Below are 24939 nucleotides of genomic sequence, written 5' to 3'. Positions count from 1 at the left end.
CCGAAAGAGCAGCATCCCAACCATCCCCAGAACGCGCAACCCACACCTTCCATACCGACCCTCCAGCAGATAGAAGAATTAATAACACGATCTACCGAATCTATTCAGGCTACTCTAGAAAAGTACTTGACCGACCGCATGTTGCAATTCGATGCAAGAGTGACGGCACGCATAGTCAAGCTAGAGGAACATATGCTTCCGCTCGTGGCTCCTCAGCAGTGGCACAGCAACCAAACCTCCCAAATGGCTGACCCTCACCAAGTCACCCCTCTTTTCCCCCAGGATGGCAGCACAACGATGCAGTAGGCAACCGAACACCCAACAGAAACTCACTGTCTGGCAGTGGAACTGTAGAGGATTCAAGAATAAGCACGGTTCACTCACCCAGTACCTTTCGGCATCATCTACCCCACCCGAAATTATCGCGCTTCAAGAGACTAACACCCAGGTCCGCCTTCCCGGCTTCATCACATACAGCACAGAAAAAGGCAATAGTCTTCACACCCTTATCAGCAAGCGACTTGTCGCTATTCAACACCCCCTTCAACAGTCGGAGCCCTTAGGAATACTGCTCGAGCTAATTCCGAAAGCGGTTAAGAGAAAACGCACCCTTTTTCTGCTCAACATCTACTGCAGACCGAAGAGCTCTCCCCACGCCCTGAAGCAAGTAATAGAGCAAGCTGCCCACATGGCGGCCAACCATCCGCTGCTAGTAGTGGGCGACTTCAACGCAGCCCACCCCGTCTGGGGATATACTTACACCAACCCAAGGGGCAGAGCGCTGCACGCATTTATTATTGATCAAGATGTCACCCTGCTAACGGACCCCCAGCAAAGCACAAGAATAGGCAACAGCGTCACCAGGGACACTACCCCTGACCTCACCTTGACCAAATTTGTCCCCCGTGCCCGCTGGTCCCACTTAGGTGAGTACCTGGGCAGTGATCACGCCATCCTGGCCACCACCATATACGGAGAAGACTATCAGGCCACAATAGGAACCGCCCGCCTCACGGATTGGGCCAAGCTGAGAGAGGTCCGAGGACAACGAAACCAACCCGGAGTTTCCCGCACCCCACTGTCCATACAAGACTGGATCGCACAACTCCGCCAAGACGTGCAGGAACACACCAAACAACTACAAACCACAACTACCACCCCGTGCATCGACGCTCGGCTTCTCCACATGTGGGAGGCCCGCCGCAGCCTCTTAAAACGGTGGAAGAAACAAAAGCATAACCGCAAGCTTAAGAAGCGGATCGCACAGCTCACGGCCGACGCAGCGCAATACGCAGCTATGCTCTGCCGAGAGAATTGGCTCACGCTCTGCGACGGGCTAAGGGGTACATTGAGCACCCGCAAAACCTGGAAACTGCTTCGCTTCCTCATCAATCCGGCCAACAGCAAGGCGGAATCACAAAACCACATGACCCGAATCATTCAACAACACCCCGGGACTATGGCAGATCTCCTCAATAGCCTCCGGGATCGCTACCTCCCCACTCACCCGTCAGAACCGCTCCCGCCATACACCGGTAGCCCTAACCCCCTACTCGACGAGGACATCCATTTACACGAGGTTGCGGCAGCCGTTGGCGGTCTTCGAAGGCACACGGCACCGGGCATGGATCAAATTTCGAACAAAGTTCTGGTCAACTTGGATGATCAATCTCTATTAGATCTCACCTCCTACCTCAACCAGATATGGCGGGCTGGTGTTCTCCCAGCTGAATGGAAAACGGCAGAGGTCCGCCTAATACCGAAGCCGGGAAAACCACCTAGCATAGAAAATTTACGCCCCATTTCCCTCACGTCCTGCGTGGGGAAGCTCCTGGAACATATTGTCCTCAACCGGCTTCAAACGTACCTAGAAGACACAGGAAAGCTTCCCGGGACTATGGTAGGCTTCCGCCGTAATCTTTCCACGCAAGATATCCTACTTCAAATTAAAGAGGAGGTAATGGCACCTGCCACGCGAAATTCTCCTACTGCCATTTTGGCACTAGACTTAAAGGGCGCATTTGACCATGTGAAGCACACCGCCATCTTGCTTCGACTCAACTTCCTTGGCTGTGGCGCAAGAACATACCAGTACGTCCGAGACTTCCTCACCACCAGGCAAGCCATCCTCAAGGTCGGGAACCACGCCACTGATCTTTTCTCTGTGGGTGGGCGCGGCACACCTCAGGGGGCAGTCCTATCCCCCCTGCTGTTTAACATCGCCCTGCTCGGCCTTCCTTCTCTCCTAAACGACATACCGGGTATCCGGCACGGCCTATATGCGGACGACATTACCATCTGGTCGTCCACTGGATCGATAGGGGAGATTGAGAACCGTTTGCAAATGGCGGCAGACGTAGTGAACCACTACGCCCAATCGTGCGGTCTTAGTTGTGCCCCCCAGAAGTCCGAACTGCTACTGGTCTCCCGCCAAAAAAACCAACCACCTGGATCTCCGACGATCAAAATCCGCATGGACGGCCATACCATCAGCCCCTCTCAACACATCAAGATCCTTGGCATGACATTTCAAGCAGACCGCACATCCTCCATTCTAATCAACAAGTTAAAACACACCACAGAACAAGTAACCCACATGATCAGACGCATTGCCTCCAAAACGCGAGGTATGGGGGAGGCAGACACGCTTCGACTAGTCCAAGCGTTCATAATATCCCGGATCACCTACGCTATACCGTATGCTCTTCTGTCCGCGGGAGAACTCAAGAAAGTAGATACGATAATCCGGAAAGCCTACAAGCAAGCCATCGGACTCCCAGCAAGCACCTCCACAGACCGACTTCTCCAGCTTGGAATTCATAACACCGCAGAAGAATTAATCGAGGCCCACCTCTCAAGCCAAAGAGTGCGACTGGGAGCCACAGAAGCGGGCAGAGCCATTCTCTCCCGCCTGGGACTTTCAGTCCCACTTCAACACTCACCTCCTGACCTAAGAAACATACCACACACAATCCGTCAATGCCTCATTGTTCCCCCTCTACCGCGCAACATGAACCCTGTGCACCACGCGGCGAGACGAGAGGCCAGAGCGAGGGCCATTTCGAGGCGATACGGAAACGAATCCGACACTGCCTACACGGATGCTGCCACATACCCCGGGATTCAGGCCACGACCGCTGTTGTAGTCATGAAGAAACACCACCACACCAGTCTCACTATACCACACCACAACCCATTGCAAGCGGAGGAAGCGGCAGTCGCCCTCGCCGTGAGTCAAACCACAGCTACTGTCATCATCACGGACTCGCAGCAGGCGTGCCGAAATTTCGCTAACGGAAGAATCCACCGCACAACCCTCAAGATTCTTGCACAACGCCCCCCAAACCGTTCCATCAAGATCATCTGGGCCCCCGCTCATCTCGACGTTCCTGGCAACGAGACCGCCCATCTCCTGGCTCGAGAGCTATCCCGCCGAGCCGCTGTTGCCGGAAGTGAGCCTGAGCGCATGCACCCGATGGTCACGTACCGGGAAATCACGCTACACTACCGACTAGAGCGACAGCATTACCCCCCAGCGCACAAACAACTCCCCAGAGATCTGGAGCGACTCCTACGTGCCCTTCAAACGAATACTTTCCCCCACCCCACCAGAAGTCACATTTTGGCCCCTACCTGTTTCCCCCCGCAGTGCCGCTTCTGCGAGGCCCCCGGGACACTCTATCATATTGTAGGAGGCTGCGACCAAGCTCCGCTTCCCCGCCCCAATCCCTATCCCACCCATGAGCTTTGGGAGAGAGCCTTGGCCAGCTCCACCCTCGAGGATCAGCGTCAGCTGGTCGAGAGGGCTGTGGACGCTGCCCGAGCTCAAGGCGTCCTGGACTAGGGAAGCCACCCCGAAGACTCCATTTTAATTTTTTTTTCTCAATAAAGTTTATTCTCTCTCTCTCTCCCGTTGCATTGTGTTGTTGCGTGTAGTTTTACTGCTGGTGATCGGGTGTGCTTCGTATGACAGTAGTGTTTTTGGCGCGGGAATGCGCCGTTCGAAAGAGGGGCTCGTGCCAGTGCCTCGCCGCCCGCGGTCAAACGGGCGCGTTCGCCGGAACTGCCTGTGATCTCGCCAGTTCCATGCGTGTTAGAGCCGCTACTGGAAAGGTTTGTGGTGTGCCTTGGCCTGCCGTGCTCTCCGCGTCGCTTGCCCGCCGGTCTGTGTTCCACACACTCACTGCGCTGCCGGTCTCCTTCGGCAGCAGATGTTTTCAGACGGGTTCCTACTTGAGCGGAGTGCCGTGTACCAGCAGCGGTTGAACGCTGACGGCGTCGAATTCGTGAAAACTCCGTTCCCTGGAGCGCTGATTTCAGCTGATGTTTCGCGAGCCGTGGTCACGAAACCTGCGACAGTTATTGGGAGCCGACTTTTGAAGCAAAATGTCACAATGTGCTCTTGCCACCACCGCTGCAAAGGCTACGATAGAACCACGGGAACTCTTACGTTACCCGTAAGATGACTAGAAGGTCGGAGCTTAGTGTATTGAGGGCAAATGCGTGATTTAGCGATTCTACTGAGTTTACGTACCAGCGACGTACCGTGGAGAATTTCTTTCGCCGTACGCTTGACCGCGTTCGCACTCCCTGTTACCAATGACAGCAAACTTTTCCGAACCTCAGCGTGCGCTCGTCTCCTAATAAACATATTGTTACGTGACGGCAGGACGCAGGAAATGAACCATGAAAGATGCGAGTGATGTATTTACACCATGTACACGATGTCGGCCATGAGGGAGACCGTACAGCTGGGTCTTCGTCTTCTTCTCGGGAGATTGGACCGATACTTCTGTTCTTATTTCCGTGACAATATCTTAAGTAACGGCCTCTTGTTGAGCCATCTGCTCCGAAATAGAATGAGCCCGAAGAGGGAGCAATGCGTAAATGGCGATGCGGTCACGGCAGTGTCACCAACCAGTTTTGGCCGCAACGCCCCACACCGCGCATGGGAAAGCCCTACATAGTATTGTTGGTAGCCCTACGCCTCGCCCTACTCTTAAAAGTGACTATTTTGCTCGCTCTTCTGAAAAAAAAGTCATTTATCGTACTTGTGATCATCATTTAGCAAGAATAAAATGAACAACATCAACTAAGATCGCTTGTATGAAGCGCCGAGCACAGTGCATTTGCTGTGCCGTAAAGTTCTGAAAGAACGGTCACCCAAAGTACAGGGATATCAACTTTCGGGTCAGGTGCGAAAAAGGTGGCCGCACCGCCAAACAAAACTCCGGAGTTATCAAGAAAAAATTCGAGATGGTCAAACTTTCGGGTCAAGCGCGGAAAGGACGAATAAGTGACCGCATCTACACATGAAGCTATGTTCTGCTTCGCACGCATGGAAACTGCTGTTCGATAAAACAAAAGGCAAGCAAATGCCTTGTTTTATGGAATGCCGGTGTGAGTTCGTTTAACAATGTCATCCACCAGACACGAAGCGAGGCCTGTTATCTGATCTCCTTCGACTTTGGACGTGAGGTTTACCCTGTGAACTTCGATAATGCGACGCATTCAATGGGGCTTAAGTTGGATAACTCTGCGTATTGTGAATTTCCAGATATAGTACAACCGCGTTCCTGGTTCGCAGTAGGTTCTAGTGCATGGTAGAATGCCTGATATAGTAGATACATAGGTTAAAGTTGATTGGCAGGGGGCTGGCACAGCAGCCTGCCAAACGGCCTTTCTGGCTACTCTAAGCCTGCTATGAAAGGCAATATTTAGCCTGGTTTCATGATAGCTCCCGAGCCCCTCTACCCTGTTCCACCTCTGCATCAGGCCCACGAATGGTTATCGAGTGGTCAAGATCAATGCTTTTTTTAAGAGAGCAAAATACAGGGCAAGTTTGTTCATGCTGTACATAAAAAGAACCAGAGAAAAAAGACTCGGGACACAAGAAGTACCAGCTTTCTTCTTTCTTCTCGTGTCCTGCGTCATTTCTCGCTGGTTCTTTTTATGTTCTTTTTAAGATGTGGGAGAACTGCTGAAGAGCTCCGACATGCCTCGTTTGCATTGTTTACTACACTAACTTGATGGTTATCTGCTACTGATCTGGATGGTTTGTTTACCAGTTTTTGCAGAAGGCATGTCTGGTGGTCAGGGGTATGTATGTCAAATTCGCTGGATGTGAAACTGGCAATAGGCTCACAGGCATTCCTTTTAGTGTGTGAATTTATCTGGTTTTTTTTTCTCCAGGGGGCACAACACCGACAACGGGAGCAACACTAACATCTTCGACGGCCAAGATCTGTGCTGTGGCAATGTCTGTGTATGCTGCTTCCAACAAGGATGTATTCTGCAGCCACAAAAAGACACAAACCACCATTACTACCAACGCTAAAGGTACCTGCCTTGTTTGGTGTAATGCAAATCTGAATGCATTACAGACTGAATTTTCTTTGCAGGTGCACAGTGCGCTCTGACGTTCTTCATCAGTGCCAGCTCCCAAACAGAAAAGAAATTTCCAGGTTAGAGTTGATGTTTTTAAAGATAGCCTTTCTTGGGCTACTTATTAAACGCAGAAATTTTGGTCTGTCTGTGTGTGCCTGTGACTCATGCAGCCACCTCGCCAAAGTGAAACAGAAGCTGCGAAATAGTCTTATATACCTATAGCCAAATCTAAACGTCTTAGTCCGGTGCCAGTGTTCATACTTCCCAACATTGTTGAACAAGTACAAAACAATATGGAAATATAAGGCAGAAAATTGATACGTAAGTAATATTGTAATATTTGCAGTGTTCCTTTATTAAAAAATTCATGGATGGTTCATTTTTCGCGATAGCTAATGAAATACAGTGTAGGCTGCTAATAACGTATGTCGTGGGAGCCGCAAAAATCCGCACTATAAGTGGTACGGCACTATAACCAAAACATGCGCGAATGAAACCACATCGCAACCTACCTCTCAAGTCATCGTATATTTATTGTCACTCAAATGCACAGCACTTAAAAACAAAGGCATGGTCTTTATTTCGTGTGTATATAAACATATATATATATATATATATAAATAATATATATATATATATAAGAAAAGAAAACTTTGAACAAGGTAAAAGCACGATTGTTGCCAACGTTTCAGCAAAGAGACTTGCTTTCGTCAGGGCAATCTCTCGCCTGGCTGGCACGCTTTATATAGGAGTAGGTCCCCAGGTGAGAGGGGAGAAGGAAAGAAGGAAGTGAAATTGAGAAAGCGGATTGGTTTGGGAGTATCTCGGGGGAGATATTGAGGGGCAAAGAAGGTTGTATAGTTTGAGCCGCGAAGTAGGTCACAGGGAGGGTCAGCTGGGGATTGATATTTGGGGAATTGTTGGAGAGAAAGGATGAGAGGGTGTTTGTTGACCCGCCGCGGGGCATACTGAAAGGTTTTCAGAACTGCCGGAAGCAGACCAGGCGGTGAGAGTGGGGTCCTTATCAGAAACTATCTGCAAGCCTACGGTGAAAAGAAAAGGTAGAGAAGGGGGAAACAACAACTAAAGAAAAAAAGAAAAAAAACGGAGGGAAACCACACAAACCCACACAAAAGAAAAAGCAATGACCCGACAACGGAAATGGCACGTGTCACCCATGGCAACATTCCTGTAACAAGCCTGTCCTGAAACTCAAAAACGAAAAGATAAAGTTAGAGTGACGTACGGGGCACAAGACCACGCGGAGTAAAAAAAGAGAGAAATAAGAAGGAATTCCAAAAGGAAAGGTTGGTTGGAGGGATGGAGGCGAGTATTAAGCGAGAAGCTAAGGAATGAAAAAAAAAGAAATTAGGCGACCAGATAAAGATCAGAGGGAGGGGTAATAGTCTTTGGATAAGGTATATGCAAGACAGTGCCTATTTCTGTATTCCCGGTGAATATCGCAAGGATTCCAAGTGGCCCCTAGGCGCATTAATTCCAGTAGGTTCCATGGAGTTGAATTTGTGAATTAAATAGGATTCTCGGTATTTCCTGTCCCTAGGAGACCTGAAGTTTGACTGAAGTATATACAACCTAAGGTCATCAAAATTGTGGCCTGGTTGGTTGAAATGCTGCGGTACAGCTATGGAGGATTTGCGAAGAGTATCTGCCCAGTGACCATTAAGACGTAGGCTCATAGGTTGACTCGTTTCGCCTATATACTGTTTGTGGCACATTGAGCATTACAACATATACACAATGTTGGATGCAGTGCACGTAAAACGAATTAATCTTGTGGACATATTTACTGGCTGTGCTTTTTACAATGCAGTCGGTCTGCAGGTGCCTGCAAGTCTTGCATCTAGGGCGGGAGCACATGGCTATGACTGGTTGCTTTGAAGGCCCTGTTTTAGCGTGCACTAAAATATCTTTTAGATTCCTGTTTCTCCGGTAGGTAACCCTTGGGGCTTCCAGGAAAATCTTTTTAAGTCGGTCATTACTGGCTAAAATGGGGTAGTACTTGCGCAGTATATTGTTAACGTTTGGGAGGGCGTTTGAAAATTTAGTTATTAGGGCAGGCGGCCTGGCGCTTTCGTTTTGTCGCCGTTTTTTCAGCACGTCATCCCTTTTGAGATTAGATGCGCGTTGGTACACCTGATCGAGCGAGCTTTTGGGGTGGTTCCTGTTAACTCTTTCGCTACCGCACCTATCAAAATCGATCAATTTGATCGATACTTTTGGGAGCGCCTTTTCATAGCGTTTCAGGTGTTTCTCGAACAAGTAAAGCTGTTCAGAGTTAGATCAGAAAATGGCCTTTCAAAATCAGTTTTGTTTTCATTTTTGCTACGAAACGGGATTTTTGACATGCTTTTGAATCATCTGGGTGTGGAAAAGGGGCGTGGTCGTCGCGCGTCACTGCTACCAACGAAGAATGCGTGCAACTCGTAATTACTCTGCACCAGCGCTTGTTTTTTGCTATCAGGGCCTGAATGCGGAACTAGCAAACGATTTTCAATCGTCAGGTTCGCGCTCTGACAGTAATAATCCCAGACATCGGCTGAAAATGTCAAGCAGTGCCTGGTTTCGTGGTATATTAGACAGTCGTCTGCAAAAAGATGGACAGTGATTGTCTCATCTATGTCAGAAGCAATATCATTTGTATATGCTAGAAAAAGGGTGGGACTTAGAGCTTACCCGTGCGGGACCCCGGAGGTAACTTCTAGATCGCAAGATTTGATGCCATGTGCCACCTCTACAAACTTGAGTCCTTCCTGAAAGATAAGCCATTATCCACTTTGCTACAGTGCAGTTAATTCCTAATTGTATTTATGGATTAGGTAATCGCGTGGTACCCTGTCAAACGCTTTGACGTATCTAAAAATATTGCATCAATGTGCTTTTTGTAATTTAGGCTAGAGCAAAGCCATTTACTACCTCGGTAAGTTGTGTACTAGCGAAGTTGGCTCTGTAATACTAGCATCTGATTGTTTTGTTGGTGGTTTGTCGTGTATTAAACGGGCGTGTGAGGCTGCCGGTGATAATGACGTGGTCAGAAAGGCCATCTAAGTGGGTGATATCGGAGCAAAGGTCAGGATCGTTTGTAAGGATCAGGTCGAGAATATTTGCCGAGGTTGCCGAGCGCCGCGTTGGTTGGTCTATAATTTGTGTTAGCGAATGGTCTAGACAAGCATTGAGAAATTCGTTCGTTTCAGCATCATTGCATGCAACTGAGAGGGTTGACCAGAGTATTAAAGGAAAGTTAAAGTTGCCCAAAATAATTAGAACTGAGTTGAGAAATCGCAATATAGTATCATCCAGAACTCTGCGAAATTCACTCGCGAACGTACAGGTCATATCATGGGGCGATAAAATACACCGATAACAAAAGATGTCAGGCCACACTTGAGGGAAACTTACACGCATTCAAGGAACGAGTTAACAGCAATGGGAACAGCCGCTATATCATTTTTTATAGCAATAAGAACACCGCCTCCCTTTCGATGAGGCCTATCACTGCGAAAAAAATTAAATTCTGTACCGCTGACTAAGGTACAGTTGTCGGGAACGGTATCATTCAACCAGGTTTCAGTACGAGCAACTATAGAAACTGAACATGAATCTATCAGTGAAGACAGGGGGACAGTTTTATGCAGAACACTTCGTATATTAGTGCACAAAAAGCCAATATCACTTGACGGCACTTGGTCATTAGTTAAAGAAGGTGGTGATTTTATGGCGGGAAAGCATGTATGTGGGTGTCACTCACTGTCACCATTTATAGCAGTTGCATTTTCTGAGCCACGTGCGTTGGTGTCAAGACGAACTGCACAGTTGTTATCAGAGTCCCACACGTACAAATCTTTATTGATAAAGAGCTTAGTGAAAACGAGCTTGGTGCGATCGCCCTCTTAACACTTTTAGCGAACTGTAGGAGTTTTCGGCGTTTTTCACGAACAGGGGCAGAGTAATCGCGGGAAATGCTAAAAGTAGTGTTCTTTAACTTAATGCCCATGCTTAAAACAGATTTCACCTCTTTCTCATTAAAAAACTTTGCTATAATTGGGCGTTTCTTGTCGGCCGGAAATGCGCCTAGTCTGTGCACTCTCGCAATGGTGTTCACAGTTAGTTCGAGCTTATCGGAGCAAAATTCACGCACAAGTTTTTCGGATTGTTGCCACGTTTCTGCTTCTTCAGTATCGACAATGCCAAAAAACAACGTTGGCACGGCGGGAGCGATTTTCTAAGTCCTCAATTTTGTCTTGCGTGGCCGAAAATGTTTTTTCATAGGACTCGGGAACCTGTGCACCAGCTCCCATGCCAGCCTGTGACTCGAGCGCAAGGACTCGCTTCTTAAGTATTTCGACATCATTTTGCACGGTAATCTGCATGGTCAAAACTTTGTTGAAAGAATCCAAAAGTTGGGGGTGGTTTGATTCAAGGCATGTAACTGCATCAAACACCGAGTTAAGCTTATCCTCTTGCGCTTTAGTCATTAGCCCCAGGTTTTCCTCAATATCACCACTAAGCAACAACATGCTCCAAATACACAGCACAGCACCACAAACACGTTTCAAATAATCAGATCAGATTTCTCAGATCAAATCAGCACTACGAACCTCCTGCACTGCAACACCCCCTAACATTTTTGAAAGAAACAGTACAAAACTTATTGGAGACTCCGTCCGAATAGACAGTTCAACTAATAAGCAACACTAGACCCCCCGAGGCACCCTTGTATGGAAATGAAACTGGCAGGCAAAGAGTTGGCGGTGTGTAAGGCCGGTTTGAAGCGCTCTCCTCGTCAGAACAGATATCTGGTGACCAGGTGTTATCTTTTGACTTGCATTGAAGTTCTTATCACAGAAATCCGGTTAGGGTTGGATGAAATCATGAGCAGTATGCTTTGTTCGAGGATTAGTCGTGGACACTCAAGGCACCATGGCACGTAGGCTTGAATTTCGCGATGCAGGAATGAAACCGAAACTGTTTTAAACTGTTCACGAATGGTCGTGATGTAAGTATACCTACAACACAACTTAGAACAACGTCCGCAAAGACAATAAAACTGCCTAAAATCACACAGTAGCTTTGCAAGCAGGCGTTGCTTGGCAGTTACGGCCAATTTCTGGTATATTACCATCAGAGTGCAAGCCTGACGGTTGAAAAATCATTTTCCAATCCACCATTCATGCCGTGATAACAAGAACCACATGCTGATGCAGAGTAATTACGAGTGCCACTTTGGTAGCAGTGACGCGCGATGACCGCGCTCCTTTTCCACACTCCATGATGCAAACGCGTGTCAAAAATCACGTTTTTCTTGCAAAAATCAGAGGAAAACTGATTTTGAAAGGCCATTTTATGGGCTAACTCTAAATAGCTTTACTTGGTCCAGCAATGCTTGTAACACTAAAAAAAGGGGCTTCCAAGGTATTGTTCCAATTGAACGATTTGGAATAGGATGGTCACGAATGAGTTAAATACATTCTTCTCATCAGCATACTGATTTAACCTTAGTGCTTCGGTTCAGTCTATGATATTTAAGCAGCAACAGTGAAAATGTACTACTGTCCTCACACACAGGAACACATTGCCAGTCGTACAAGAGATTTTATGACATATTTGTCTCTGTAAACTTCCTTAAAGTTTTGGTGAAGGAACCTGTTTATTAAAGTATTCGCATACTCGTAGAATTGTGCTCTCTCCCTTATGGCGGTAGCAGACATGATGTCAGCAGAGACACTAAGGCTTCAGCACACAGAAACTGGAGAAGACACAATATGTGACTTCCATTAGCTTATGAGCACTCTCCAGTTGTCATTTGCGGGAAATGTAAGTCTCGAAGTACGAACAGCCATCTGCTTGCAGTGAAGTAGGCTACCGTTTTAAGGAATATAGAATTTTTACTTAGGTCGGTGTGAGGATTCACGTCAATCGTTGTCTTGAGCTGCTCTGGCCATTGTGTTTCTTTTCAGCTTGGGATACGGACAAAACTCAAGCTCGTGCCTTGGAGAAAGTGCCTGCTTTGGGAGATGGTGCTGACATTGCAGTGGAAGCTGGACCTCACGCCTGCTCTTGCCACCCATGTTCTGGCAACAGACGGTGGGTTGCAATGCTTGCAATAGCACCTATACATGGACTTAATGAGCAAGACTGGAGTCGAGTAAAGCAGGTCTGTTCACTTGACATATCCATCTGTAGGCGGATGGGGTGAGTCAAAAAAGGTGTCGGGGCAAATTCGCTTGATTCACAGGCAAAAAGGTGGGTTGACTCGCTTGTGGGGCTGAGTTTGAGGGCCATGCGGAGCTGAAAGTCTCCTTTCCCTGAAAGTCCTCCGGTCCCCTTGCCTCAATTCATTGGATGGAGTTCGTATAAACGCAGGAGGGGTTGAAGCAAACTGAACCCACCACTCAACTTGACCCTCTTTTCAATTCCATCTTTCTGGGGCTAATGTGCAGAACTGTAGGGAGCCCAGGCCGGAAACAGGCGTTCATTGTGCTGAGTGCAAAAGATATATGATGTCTGACAGACACTTGCAAGTCCTCATATGTTTCGGTCGTGGTTATGGCATGCAGGCAAAGCATCTCAGCTTCTGCAACTGATTCCGTAAGCCTAATCCGCCTTTTTCATTTTGCTGTGGTGGCCTCTGGTGGCTCCGCGGAGAAGTGATATGGCAGGGTGTGGCCTCCGCGATTTGCTGCCGGCGGCGCGCCATTGCTCCGGCCGTCCCAGTCGGCGCAGAACCAAGGGGGGCGGTGTAATTTTGCTAACTCCGCCACACGCCGCAAGGCGGCGCCGTTAGCCTAAGGTTGAAGCGAGGCTCGTCTGGCAGACACTGCCTGCGCTTTGAGTTGTAAATGAGCCTTCGTTGTCGCGTCTTCAAGATAGAAAACTCTCAATATGTGGTCTATATATCTTGACTTGATCCTACAAGTACAAAGTTTAACGTACGTTGTTTAACACCCACGATTGCCTTTGCACGCAGCTTTAGTGGTCGTTTGCTTAAAAGGCGAATTCCATAGCCCAGGTTCTGTCATCTCGGGCAGAGTGAATGCCAGTGTGCTGAATTCTGTTTTCGCTGTTACAGCACTTTCGCGCGATATCGCTGCGCGAAAATATTTTTTGCCTTTTAGGTTGTTTCGAACGCTCTGGGTATCCATTGTGTGTGTGTGCGCGTGCGTGCGTGCGCGTGTGTGCGTGCGGGCGTGCGCGTACGCATGTGTGCGCGCGTGTATGTATGTGTGTGTGTGTGCGAGTGCACGTGCGCGAAAACAGCGTAATGCCAAAAAGCTCTTGTGTATTGTTTAGAGGCAGGCGACTACGATAGTCAAATAATCTGTCAGGCTTCCACGTTTACGAATCAGTCATTTTTTGCATTATATTTAATATGCTTAGGGGTTTCAAGTACCCACTGCAATCTCGCTACCAAGTTATTTGCTGTGAGTGAAAAAGTCATGGTATTCCGCGATGCCTTTTATATCGCTATCGACTCCACATATGTATTTTTTTCTAAAGACTGTTTCTGAATTTCTAGATTTGCTGGGGTAATATATTCTGCACATAATTTGTTGCCATGACATATTAAGGGCATTATTTTTTTCGGCCAGCAGAACAGTTAAGCTGATCACTAATATCTGTGTGCACAACATCAGCTGTAAGTAAGTTGGGGATATTAGTGAATAAACACATCAAGTGGAGAACTATACCAATCGTAACTCGGGTAAAGATTTTTATAATATTACTTAGACCACGTCCATTTATGGTAGAGTGGAAGTGTGTACGTTTGTATATGAAAGCTTGCATGCCAATAAACGGCACCAGCAGGTTTATTCTGCCTATTGCGGAAGAAATACCAATAGCCATTTGGACAGTATGCACTTCAGATGCTGAAGTATACGACGTCTCTGTTAATAGTATCGTGGTAAAAGTTATGCCAAACATTTCAAGTAGTGTTGCCATGCCATCTACTTTATCTCTCAAAGACCGCACATCTAAAGGAGAAAAAAGGAAATGACATAGGGGGTATTTTCGTGTTTACTAATGGTTGGATTTTGGTCAGTTGAGTTCCCATAATTTGGTTCTTGGTCAGAACGCGCGGAATATGCGTTCCGTGCGTTCCAAACATGTACGAGATTTCGAGAAATAAAACCGGAAAACGTGTTCTGTTTTGGAACCATGCGTGAGTACAAAAAAAATACTGCTGTGCAATGAATTCACTTATGCATCACCCCGGGCATAGTCTACGTCAAAAATTCAAAGGCACCAGTAACTACCTTAATGGCACCAGCAACTACTACCTTTCTCCTCCACTGGTGTGCGGTAACTTTTTTATTATTAAACATCGCACACAGGCTGCGAAGGCCGAGTTTTTGTCCTCTGCGCCCGCCTGCGCCAGGTAAAGCGACCTTAGGCTACGTGCGCCGCGGTGCGACGAAAAACGTGGCCACGCCCCCTTTTCAACTTACGCTCTCTCCGGGCAATTAAGATGGCCGGAGCAACGGCGCGCCGCCGGTAGCCGATCGCGGAGGCCACGGCAGGGGTACAAGTTGGCTGCCACTGCAGCGAAAGGGGAATCAGGGCTGCGTAGCTGCTGTTAATTTGTTTCACGTGAATTGTATTGCCAACCTAAAGCTGCAAAAAAGAATAACTATGCTTGAAGACGTACGTTTTAAACGTGCGAAACATCCTAACATGCGTGCGACGGTCGTTTCTTTATGCAGCAGTTCCGCAAGTGTAAGTATCGAAGGGTGGCTATCTGAGGCTGTGTAAGCGATGTTCTCACGGCAGGTTTTTTTTCCAGCGCTTAAAAGATGGGAGGGGGATATGGGTATCCGTAAGACATCAGCGTAAATGCAGGCCCCTAATGTGGCCTTTACACAAATGATTGCTTGAAGCCGGTATGTGGATATCAGCAATCCAAAATATTATACGTGGCTGCAGATATGTTCAGTTCCGTCGTTCTTTTTTTTCTTATCATAACGAGCACAAATGCATGTGCAGATTGTAAGCGTTTTGACCGCAGGAAGTGAAGTCCAAATCAACCGAAGTCCCAACATATTTCAGAAAATTGCTTTTTGGGGTACATTTTATTCGTAAGCGTACTTGTTCATCGTAGTCGTACGATTACATTTTCTTCTTTAGAAGAACTGTCAGTTTGAAAAGTTAGTATTGGTTCATTCCTTTTAAACAGCAAAAATATCACGGGCGAAAACAGTGGTGCACGGAACTACATTTCTACTGAAATCTCAAGCTCCTCGTCATTTGGATGAATACATTTCCCACCAGTGGAGGGCTGCAGGCCGATTACGAGAAAAATACATCACTTTCCGCAAGCATGTCAGGACAAGAAAAAAAGAGATCCCCAGAGGATTCGAATCACCACATTCGAGCAGGCCGGTGTTTCTGATGCTCTAGACCGCTTGGCCACAGCGCAGCAAGCAACTGTTCTCGAATGCCGCGGACAGAGAGCCAGGAAGCTGAGGGTTAGCTTATATTTTCGCACCTCTCTGGAAAAGTTTCTTTTTATAGTATTTCTGGCAGAGAAACTGATCATCATTCTTTGAATAGCACTTGTCCACTAAGCGTCTCTTACTCTACGTTACTTACTAAGCCAGGAAATGTGATAGCAAATTTTAGCTCGCAAGCAGAGCACCAGTCCACCAGTTGAAAAGAAAATGTGCTCTTCGAACTTCTGTTTCGCGCTTTACGACTGGAAACGTTGGTTGATTTTGATTTTCTGTTTCCTAGATGAAGTTGATTAAGCCTTCTTCTGGACTTAACATGCCTTACATTTTCTACAAGCGTGCCAGACATGTACACATATGGAACTTCAGTTAGGCGAAGTCAGCCAAGCGTCGCTAGCCACGACATACGGGTCGCGTACATAGTGTGAAAGTATGTGCGCTTCGTGGACCTTACGAAGTCTATTACACTCTACAAACTAACAAAATAGAGGCACTTTCGTCGCGGCTCGAATCTAATCGGGTCTACTGGCCGCCTTGGTCAATGAGCTTGTCGTACTACAACAACATCGTCATCGGAGTAATATGACAAGGCGATGCCTGGATTTGGTGTGTCAGCAGGTTGTCATCACCGGTGGTGTAAATGCCTGGTGTGACTGCGACGGCCCACAGAATGGGGCGCTCATGCATGGTGGCGTGGCGGAGAGCTCCTATCTGTTCACTTTCGTTTCGGGGCTGGCGTGTATCGATAGAAACAAAAATTTCCCTCTTCATGTTATGGTTTGGCCGACAGTTGCATTTCGCGATTGGGGCCGAACCCAGCCGCATGCATTTACTACACGGGCTCGGTTACAGCTGCAAACAGCAGTGGAATCACCCCGGAGCAGACCGACCGACCCCTGGCAGACTGTTTCCGGCCTCCTATGCCTGGGCCATGCCCATGCGCAGTCGCGTCGTGAGAAAGGCGGATTTGCCCTTCTCCTTGAAGGGGTCATAAAGACAAAATACAAGTTTGTTTTATTCGAAAGATTTCGTGTTCTATATTGCCCCTTTGGCTTGCCCGGAAGCAAACGATGCTTCATTCACTGCGAAATGGATCAATTTAAGCTAAAATTTTGATTCTCGCACCAAAACGTGTTTTTGAGCGACGTTTGCACTAACATCATTAGGAGGGGGTACGGGGATGGAAGCTAACTTTTTATTTTTCAGCAGATTTTGATCAAATTTGGCACAGTTGTTAGTAATGTTGGATAAACAAAACTACCAAAATAGGGCTGCAATCTCTCAAGCACTTCTTTGTTTACAAAATTTTTCTTCTCTCATTTTTGCAAGGTGGATGCTGACCTGTAAAATGATGGTAGAAGATCTAGCACACACTCATAGTACACCTATACCCATTCTCCACACAATGACATTCCTATAATTTTTACGTAACTGTTTTTTTAAATAATTCCCTTTAGTTTTCAGCTACTCAAGCAGCAAGAAAATCTTGACTGGAAAAATAAAAATAACAAATTAGCAAGACAACAATTTGAAAACAAGATGTGTCATTGTGTGCAGTGATGTGCAAGGAGTCTAACAAACAAACGGGGTAAAAATATTCATAGTGGTTGTTGAGATATTGGCTTTGCAAGTTGACCTTAGTGGTGAAAAAAAAAGTTGCGAGAAAAAGGGACTGAAAGTTTGGGGTCATGTTTATTACCCTAGAAACCACCGGCCTTGTAGTTGCTGGTGTCGGGTCGATCTCTGTGCTTCTTGAACTTCATCTCCTTGCCTTCGTGTGATTTCTCTACCCTCTTCTTGCGCAAGGCATCCTTTTCAGCTGCTCGACGCAGTCCATGTCCTGCAGGCTGCACGCCGAGTGACGTGCAGAACTCTGCGTAAGCACGAAGAGTGCCACTATTGAAGCAACACGGCTTCGCTTACCGCGGTCTCTACTGCAATCAGGGAAGCATGCTTGTCTTTCGGCATAATGGACTAGATGACGGAGTGGAGGCTTTCTGCTGCATTCTGAGTTTTCTGCCCCTTGCAACGCTCCAGCAACTGAGGCTCGGAGAGCCGCCGAAACACTGGCAACATGGCAGCAGCCACGTGTGGCTTCAGCTTGTACATGGGAGCAGGCTGAGGTTCGTCCTTTGCTTCAGCTGCTCGGTGCCTGCACCAACTTGTCGGCCGCGCAGGACAGAGCTCATGGTGGGGTTCCCCGTCTGTGGAGGTGACATGGTGAAAGGTCGCCATGACTTCCCTCTGCATGTCCTGCACGTTTTCACTCCCCCTCAGGCCCTGTCCGTAATGGCTGGTCGGTCTCTTTATGAGGTCTTGCGTCAGGCCCCCTCAGCTGCCAAGTGGTTGGTCTCTGTCGCTCTTGGCAACCAAAGAGCGCAGGTTCGTTCCCATCCTTTTTTCTACATGACTCGCATAGTCCTCTTTGGTGAACCGGATAAATTCGTATGTTCTGTCTTCACAGAGCGCCAAGTCCGGCAGTCTCCATCACACACAATGGTGGTGTAACGGAGGCCGTGGTTTTCCAGAGAACGCCGAAAGACCACAAGCGCGGCCTCAACCTCCATCTTCCCGGACTTCATGTTTGTGTTCTGACACTGATGTGCTTGCCGCCACTCATCGTAGCCACTGTCACCTGGCCTCGGCCCCAACGTGCACCCATGGCAGTAGTTCGAAAGGACCACAAAGTCCAGCACTAGGCCACTGTAAAACTCGATCACAGCCCCTACGCCAGTGTGGCTACTGTGACCCCGGGTCATCCAAGTGCCATCATAAACGACTGTGATGTTCTTTGTGAATGTTGGGTCCATGTCACTGTACACGCCTTTCATAGCTGCAGCAGCATCAGCGCACGTGTTATTAGCAGATTCGTGTGCAGCAGGCTCGAATTTCGCTTTTAGATGCCCCTGAAACGTTTTCTGATAGAGGCCTCTGTACGACACATTCTTCACAGACCAAAAGTCTGTAAGGGCAGTAGAACCTTTCCCAATGCTCTTAATGGCCTGAACGGACCTCAAGTTCACCTCAAAGGCCCGGCTTCCTTCCTCTCTCGGTGACGACCACTGAACTTCTGAGGCACCACACGCGGAACAATGTAAAGCCATCGTCACGACAAGGCCAAGCCTGGTTTCCGGCACTACCACTATGGCCGGCTGAAAGCACTGATGGCAGAGCATTTTGCCGAGCAGCGCATTCAGGGCTGAAATTTTCACAAGTAAAAACTCGCCAGAGTCCGCCGCCACCGAACTTCCCCCTCCAGTCGTCAGCCCCAACTTTCGTTCGGTTGCGGCACAGAATCAAGTGACTCGCGAACAGTAGCGGCGGTCACATTCAACTCCTGCGACGAGATGAACTGATGTTCAAGATGCGCTTGAATGGTGCGACCGTTGCTGGTGCACGGTTCATCTTCACTTCAATAGTAAACAAGGTGACGTGCGGAGCTTGGAGGAGAAAACCGCTTTGAAAATGTCGGCGAAATTCTTGCTGCGACAGAATTGAAACAGACGACCCTGAGTCAACAAGGAACGCCAATTTGACATCCGCTACGCGCACTTGTTCGTAAATTGCACTGTGAGCGGGATGCTGCAAAGTCAAAACTTGCTCAGAACTTTCACCTGACAAAGCATCGTCATTGAATCCAACTTCACGAACCCTGCCTTGCACTTGTCGCTTGCGGTTGCATACTTTCTGAAAGTGGTCCTTGGTACCGCAAAATGAACACCTCTTTCCCTGCGCTGGGCACAGCGACGCTGATGCATGGTGATTCCGCGCGCCACACCGGAAACAGTGCAGTGAAACGGACCGGCTATCTCTGTCTCGCCGAGGGGGGTGGTGCCCCTGTGGTGCACGTAAACCGCTCGCGCTCCTTGTAAGTTCTGCTTAAAATGCGCTTGTGGCTGTGAATTGAATTTTCGAGAAGAATGGGAATACTGGGGACGACGCTGTACAGAAAAAGGCTCGACCGAAGCTGAAAATTTCTTCAGCTTTTCGGCTGCTTGCTCAAACTGAAGAGCTATCCGCACTGCGCTCTCGAACGACAGGGAGGAACCTTCGAGCAGCAACCGTTCACGTACACGGTTGGAAGCAACGGTGGCAACAAATCGGTCCTGCAGAGCATCATCTTGTGAAGCGAACGGGCAATGCAAAACAAGCTCCCGTAAAGCAGCAACAAAGTCATGAACGGACTCGCCTGCGTGCTGGCTGCGGCGGTGGAAACGATAAGACTCGACGACGACGTTGCACGACATTGAAAACTGCTGTCATAAGGCGATGACTGCAGACTCCTCCTCATCAGTAGCAGGCGCGGGAGGCTTCTCTTGTACTACCAGTGCTGCGACGCTTCCTGGTGCTGGTGCTGCGGTGCTTGACCCTGCAGGTAAAGTCAGGTAAACACGCTGCCCTTCTGCCCCCAAACAATGCAGAAGAATGGCTTTGCGTCGCTCTTGTGGGAACTCATCTGCTGCGGACGCTAGAAGGTAGACTGTTAAAGTCTGCTCCCACTCCTCCCATGGAAGTGACGGACTGCCAGGCGTCGGGAGGAACGGCGGGGGCGGTGAAACTCAGGGCGGGGCAGATCCAGACGGCACTTGATGCTGAAGGTAGCTTGACGTGTTGTTATCCCGTCCTCGTCGCCAATGTGGTGTTTTCGAAGGACGTAAGAAGCACCGGCAGCACCACCATACAAAAGACGTTTATTGTACACAACACATCAAATATATGATGATGATGATGATTGCTATTGGTTTCCCCTTTGAAGCGGGTTGATGACGTGTCATCTTACCAAAAAGGACTAATATAACCATGTTTGTTTTACACTCTTAGTTTAATACTAGGGCTGCTTAGGGCAGGCACTAAAGCTTATTAGGCACGAAATATTTTTTTTCCCTGTTACAGGTGGTAACTGTCCTAGGCAATATTCTCCTCTCTGCTTTTCATCCACCAGCATTCTAATCTTCTTTTCGTCTCCTCGACAGCCTTGAAGTTAACTTCCCCTGTGATACCCTTAAATCCTGGGGCTTCTGGAAGCCCAATATTCCCTTCATGTAGATTTGGATGGATACCTTCACATTCTAACACTGTGCCGCATAGTTTCTGTTTCTTTTCCGCAGACCACGCATACCCTATCATTTTGTGAATACTTCCCCACAAAACTCTTAGTTCGCAGGCAACCTGCTCTAGCCTCAAAAAGCAAAGCACTGCCCTGGGAATTATCGTAGAAATTTTCCTTTCTGATGTTCAATTTCTCAGCCCTGTACATCTCTAACGATGTTTTAGCTTCCATTTTTCTCTCCATTTATTCGTTTCAATCTGCCTCGCCTCTTTTTTGGTTACCTTGGCTGCTTTGGATTCTCCACTGTTCTTTCCGTATTTCATCGTTAGCCTTCTAGTCTTCCTTAGCCACTGCGTGTCCACGCTTTTCAAGTATAGGTACCTAAAAACCTTAGCTGCCCACCTTCGTTGATCCATTGCCCTCAACCTCATCTCAAAGCATATTTTACTCTGAGCTTTTCTAACTTCAAACCACGCCCAGCCCATATCTCCCTGAACTGCTTCGTTAGTTGTTTTTCCATCCGCGCCTAAGGCCAAACGTCCTACCGTTCTCTGGTTTACTTCAAGGCCCGATAGGACGTCTGATTTTAAGCAGAGTAGAGCATTCGCAAACGTCAGACCTGGAACCATTAGTCCTTTCCACATTCCTCTTACTACTTCATATTTGTTATACCCCCACAGAGCTCTATGCTTTTATAGCTGCGTTTCGCTTTCCCTTAACCTTAAGTTTCTCCTCGTGAATTTTTAAGTAGTTATCCCCTTCGTTTATTCACACTCCCAAATAATTATATTCGTTCATTCTAGGTAATTCGCCTTGCTGGATAGACACTGTGTCAGTGGTAGCATCATTGAAAACCAATATTCCTGATTTTTCTGCACTGAAATTTAAACCGAGGTCAGTGGCTTCCTGGCCGCTAATATTTATTAGCCGCTGCATACCGGTTTGGTTCTCAGCTAAAAGAACAATATCGTCTGCGTATAACATTCCCGGAATATGCTGTCGTACCACTTCGCCTTGCAGCATATGGGTAAGGCTAAACCCTACTTGACTTTCTTCCAGTTTCTTTTCTAACCCTGCCATGTAAAGCATGAACAGTATTGGGCTCAAAGGGCATCCCTGTTTCAGTCCCCGATGGATGTTGACCTGCTGGGCGCATTTCTGTCTTTCCCAAGTGAGGTGCACTCTATTGTCTTTATAGATTGCTATACCGAACTGTACCAATTCGTCATCTAATCCCTGGAGTTTCAACATTCTCCACAGCCGTTCTCAGTTTACGTTGTCATATGCCCCTTTAACGTTCAAGAATGTATTCCATAGTGGTCTATTCTGTGCTTTCGCAATTTCAATGCATTGCGTTATCACGAACAAATTGTCATCCAGTCACCTGTCTTGCCTAAATTCATTCTGCAGTTCCCCAAGTATTTCATTTTCTTCCATCAATGCATGAATTTCTGATTTTATCGCCTGCATTACGAATCTGTACACCACTGACATTACTGTGAGTGGTCTGTATGAATCAATACTGGCTTTGTCTCCTCTGCCTTTATATATTAAATTCATCCTACTTTCTAGCCAGTCTTCTGGTATCTGTTTGGTTTCTATCACCTTATCTATTGCCCTCATAAACGATTCCTTACTTTTAGGTCCAAGCAGGTTTATCAGTTGCATTGGTATTCCGTCTGGGCCCACTGCTGTCTGGGGGGAAACTTTTTGCTCTGCTTTTTTCCAATCAAGGTTGCTGAAACTTATTTCCCTTTCCGCAGTCTTCTGTGGCAGCAGTCTTCTGTGGCACTGATGTTATCGGTGCAGGTTTTCCTACCACTATTGTCCTGAACTTCTCACTAATCACTCGATGAATATGCGCCAACGCGTGCTCTCCTTCTAAATGTTCCCCCTGCTCATCAATCAGGAATTTTTGATGGTTATCGTTTTTTGAGCTTAGTGATTTTACATGGTTCCAAAGCTTCTTGGATGCGCTTTTGTCTTTCTTCCGTATTTCTGTCATCCATTGCTCGCTTTTCTGCTTGATCTTTGCTTGAACGATTTTCTGCACTTCTAGTTTTTTTCCCACGGTAGGTATCCCATTTCTCCTTCACTACCTCCGGTTCTATTCCAGTTCTTTGTGCTTCTCTATGTTCTCTCGACACCTTTCTTCGCTAGTCAATAGCCTCTTTTATTTCCTTATTCCACCAGCTTCTCGGCTTTCTCTTCCCTTTCCATCGGTTTCGTTGCTTTGCTTCATTCATCTTACCCTTTCTGAACGCAATAATTTCGTCGTAATCCCAATTTTTGCCTGGGTATTTATTGATTTCATCTTCCAATCTATCAGCAATGATCTTTAACTGCTCATTATTCAAATTAGTTCCTCGTATTGTACCTAATTCTACATTTGTCCGGGTTGCGCCTCCAAAGTGCAAAATAAACCGCTTGTGGTCGCGTCCTAAGCTGTCTGTTCCATTTTCATCTATCCTCATTTCCCGCAGCCTTCCGTATACTGTATCGGATACTAAACTAGTCTATGCTGGACTGTCTGTTACCGCTTTCCCACGTTATTTGTCCGTCACACTTGCTTTCCGTGTTTACTATTACAAGCCGGTTTTCCTGACATAGATCTATCAATAGAGAACCGTTGTGTTCTATGTATCCATCCAAACCTTCTATATAGGCATTCATATCTCCAACTATGATTATTTTGCCCGAATCGTTGAACTCGTTTATATCTCTTCTCAAACAGTTTACCATTTCCTCATTTTTCTCCCTTGCACTACTTCCGGTCCACAGATACACAGATACATAAAGGACAGACGCGCCCCCTGAGGGTGAAAGAACACAAAGTAATACTGAAACTGAATATAGCACGCACCAATGAGCTCGTCCGAGTTCATGCGTCAGCTGAGGCTAGTAAGTCTATTCAATGCAACACAGATAAATTTGATGCCAGTTTATTCTCCCCTCTTTTTTAGCATGTGGGAAACCGTGCGGACATCAGGGAAAACGGTTGTTTCCAGTATCCTTTTTTTTTGAGTTCCTTGCTTTAGCCATCGTGCAGTTCGGAGTGATAGCTCTGACATTTTAATTTTAAAGGCTGCAGGAAGTTCCACCAACAAATCTCTTCTTTTGCACATCGAAGCTGAACTCAATTTTGGTCTGGCAGCATATTTTTACCGCATTTCTTAAGGAAAGTGGCCAAGTCAGTGTTTCAATTTAAAATTTACTTACAAGTTACTTTACTTGTGTACAACTTGTTTATTTTTTTGTTTACAAGTTGTTTTACAAGTTTACTTACAATTTATTTGCAAGTTTAATTTACTGAGAATGTCGGCATTTCACTGAACTGGATTCAGAAAGGTGGAGAAAAAAGCAGTGAAGCTTTATCAATGGGAAGAGCTAAGCAGGCACACAACATCGGTTCAAAGTTGAAGGGCTTAGCCTGCATGCCATTTCCACGACACAGACATACAAGGACGACTTGCCATCTCGCACCATTGGGTTTAAGATCCCGTGGCAGTGCTCTGTAGGCCATTTTCAGCAGAGGTTACTTCACTTTCAGCAGAGGTTACTTTGAGTGGAACCCTGTTAACAACTTTTTTATTGTTAGTCTTACAGAAGTATCTGGCTACCTTCAATGGCACTGTCCGTCTAAAGTACATAGTTTTTCTTCAGACACAAAGGACGTACCTATACTTATTCCTGTGACATGCCAAACTCGTGGAGTGGTCACTGAGTGCATAGGCTTAACTTTCGAAAATGCCCGCAGCATGAAAGTTGCAGCAGCTTTGTTGGGTCTGGGGCCTCCATCGGCCGCAACGTCAACATACCCACCCACATTAGTGATTCCATATCCTAAGAGAAATCTTCGGTTGCCCATTACTTTTTTTTATTTCTGGCTGTGTTCAAATTCAGTGTGCTTTACTATAACTGTGGTTTCACATGGGATTCTCAGTGAGCTCTATCCTGTTAAATTAAACTAATGATGTCGCTTGTCTTGATCAACATTATACAAAGTAAGCTAGTCGAGTTGTAAATTTCCAACCACAC

The 24939-nt window shown here is 47.1% G+C and overlaps 4 protein-coding genes and 1 pseudogene across 6 annotated transcripts in view; 3 read left to right on the top strand and 2 right to left on the bottom strand.

Moving 5' to 3' along the window:
* Positions 1–24939, top strand: part of LOC144158244 (uncharacterized) — a gene marked incomplete in the record, with an annotated part of 583448 nt that overhangs the window by 391875 nt on the left and 166634 nt on the right.
* Positions 1–24939, bottom strand: part of LOC144158241 (uncharacterized) — a 200119-nt gene that overhangs the window by 31346 nt on the left and 143834 nt on the right. The gene's annotated exons all lie outside the window — the stretch shown is intronic.
* Positions 1–24939, top strand: part of LOC144158240 (uncharacterized) — a 185152-nt gene that overhangs the window by 69137 nt on the left and 91076 nt on the right. The gene's annotated exons all lie outside the window — the stretch shown is intronic.
* The window catches only part of LOC144158238 (uncharacterized), a 29209-nt gene that overhangs the window by 1923 nt on the left and 2347 nt on the right, over positions 1–24939 (top strand). Inside the window, exons 2-5 of one of the 3 annotated variants that reach the window (XM_077688968.1) lie at positions 6193–6339; positions 6402–6464; positions 10675–10764; positions 12363–12489. In XM_077688968.1, the coding sequence (XP_077545094.1) occupies positions 6193–6339; positions 6402–6464; positions 10675–10715 (251 nt within the window). In that variant the 3' untranslated portion in view covers positions 10716–10764; positions 12363–12489. Of the gene's footprint in view, positions 1–3907; positions 4114–6192; positions 6340–6401; positions 6465–10674; positions 10765–12362; positions 12490–24939 lie in introns of those variants that run through there. The other 2 variants (XM_077688967.1, XM_077688966.1) reach the window with 2 other exon arrangements.
* LOC144158026 (uncharacterized) lies at positions 17552–23786 on the bottom strand (annotated as a pseudogene).

The sequence above is a fragment of the Haemaphysalis longicornis genome, unplaced genomic scaffold, assembly GCF_048455015.1.
Source record: "Haemaphysalis longicornis isolate Haplotype H1 unplaced genomic scaffold, Haemaphysalis longicornis Haplotype H1 scaffold_10, whole genome shotgun sequence".
Classification (NCBI taxonomy): Eukaryota; Metazoa; Arthropoda; class Arachnida; order Ixodida; family Ixodidae; genus Haemaphysalis; species Haemaphysalis longicornis.
The sequence above is the reverse complement of the archived record's forward strand: the minus strand, read 5'-3'. Positions and strand labels throughout refer to the sequence as shown.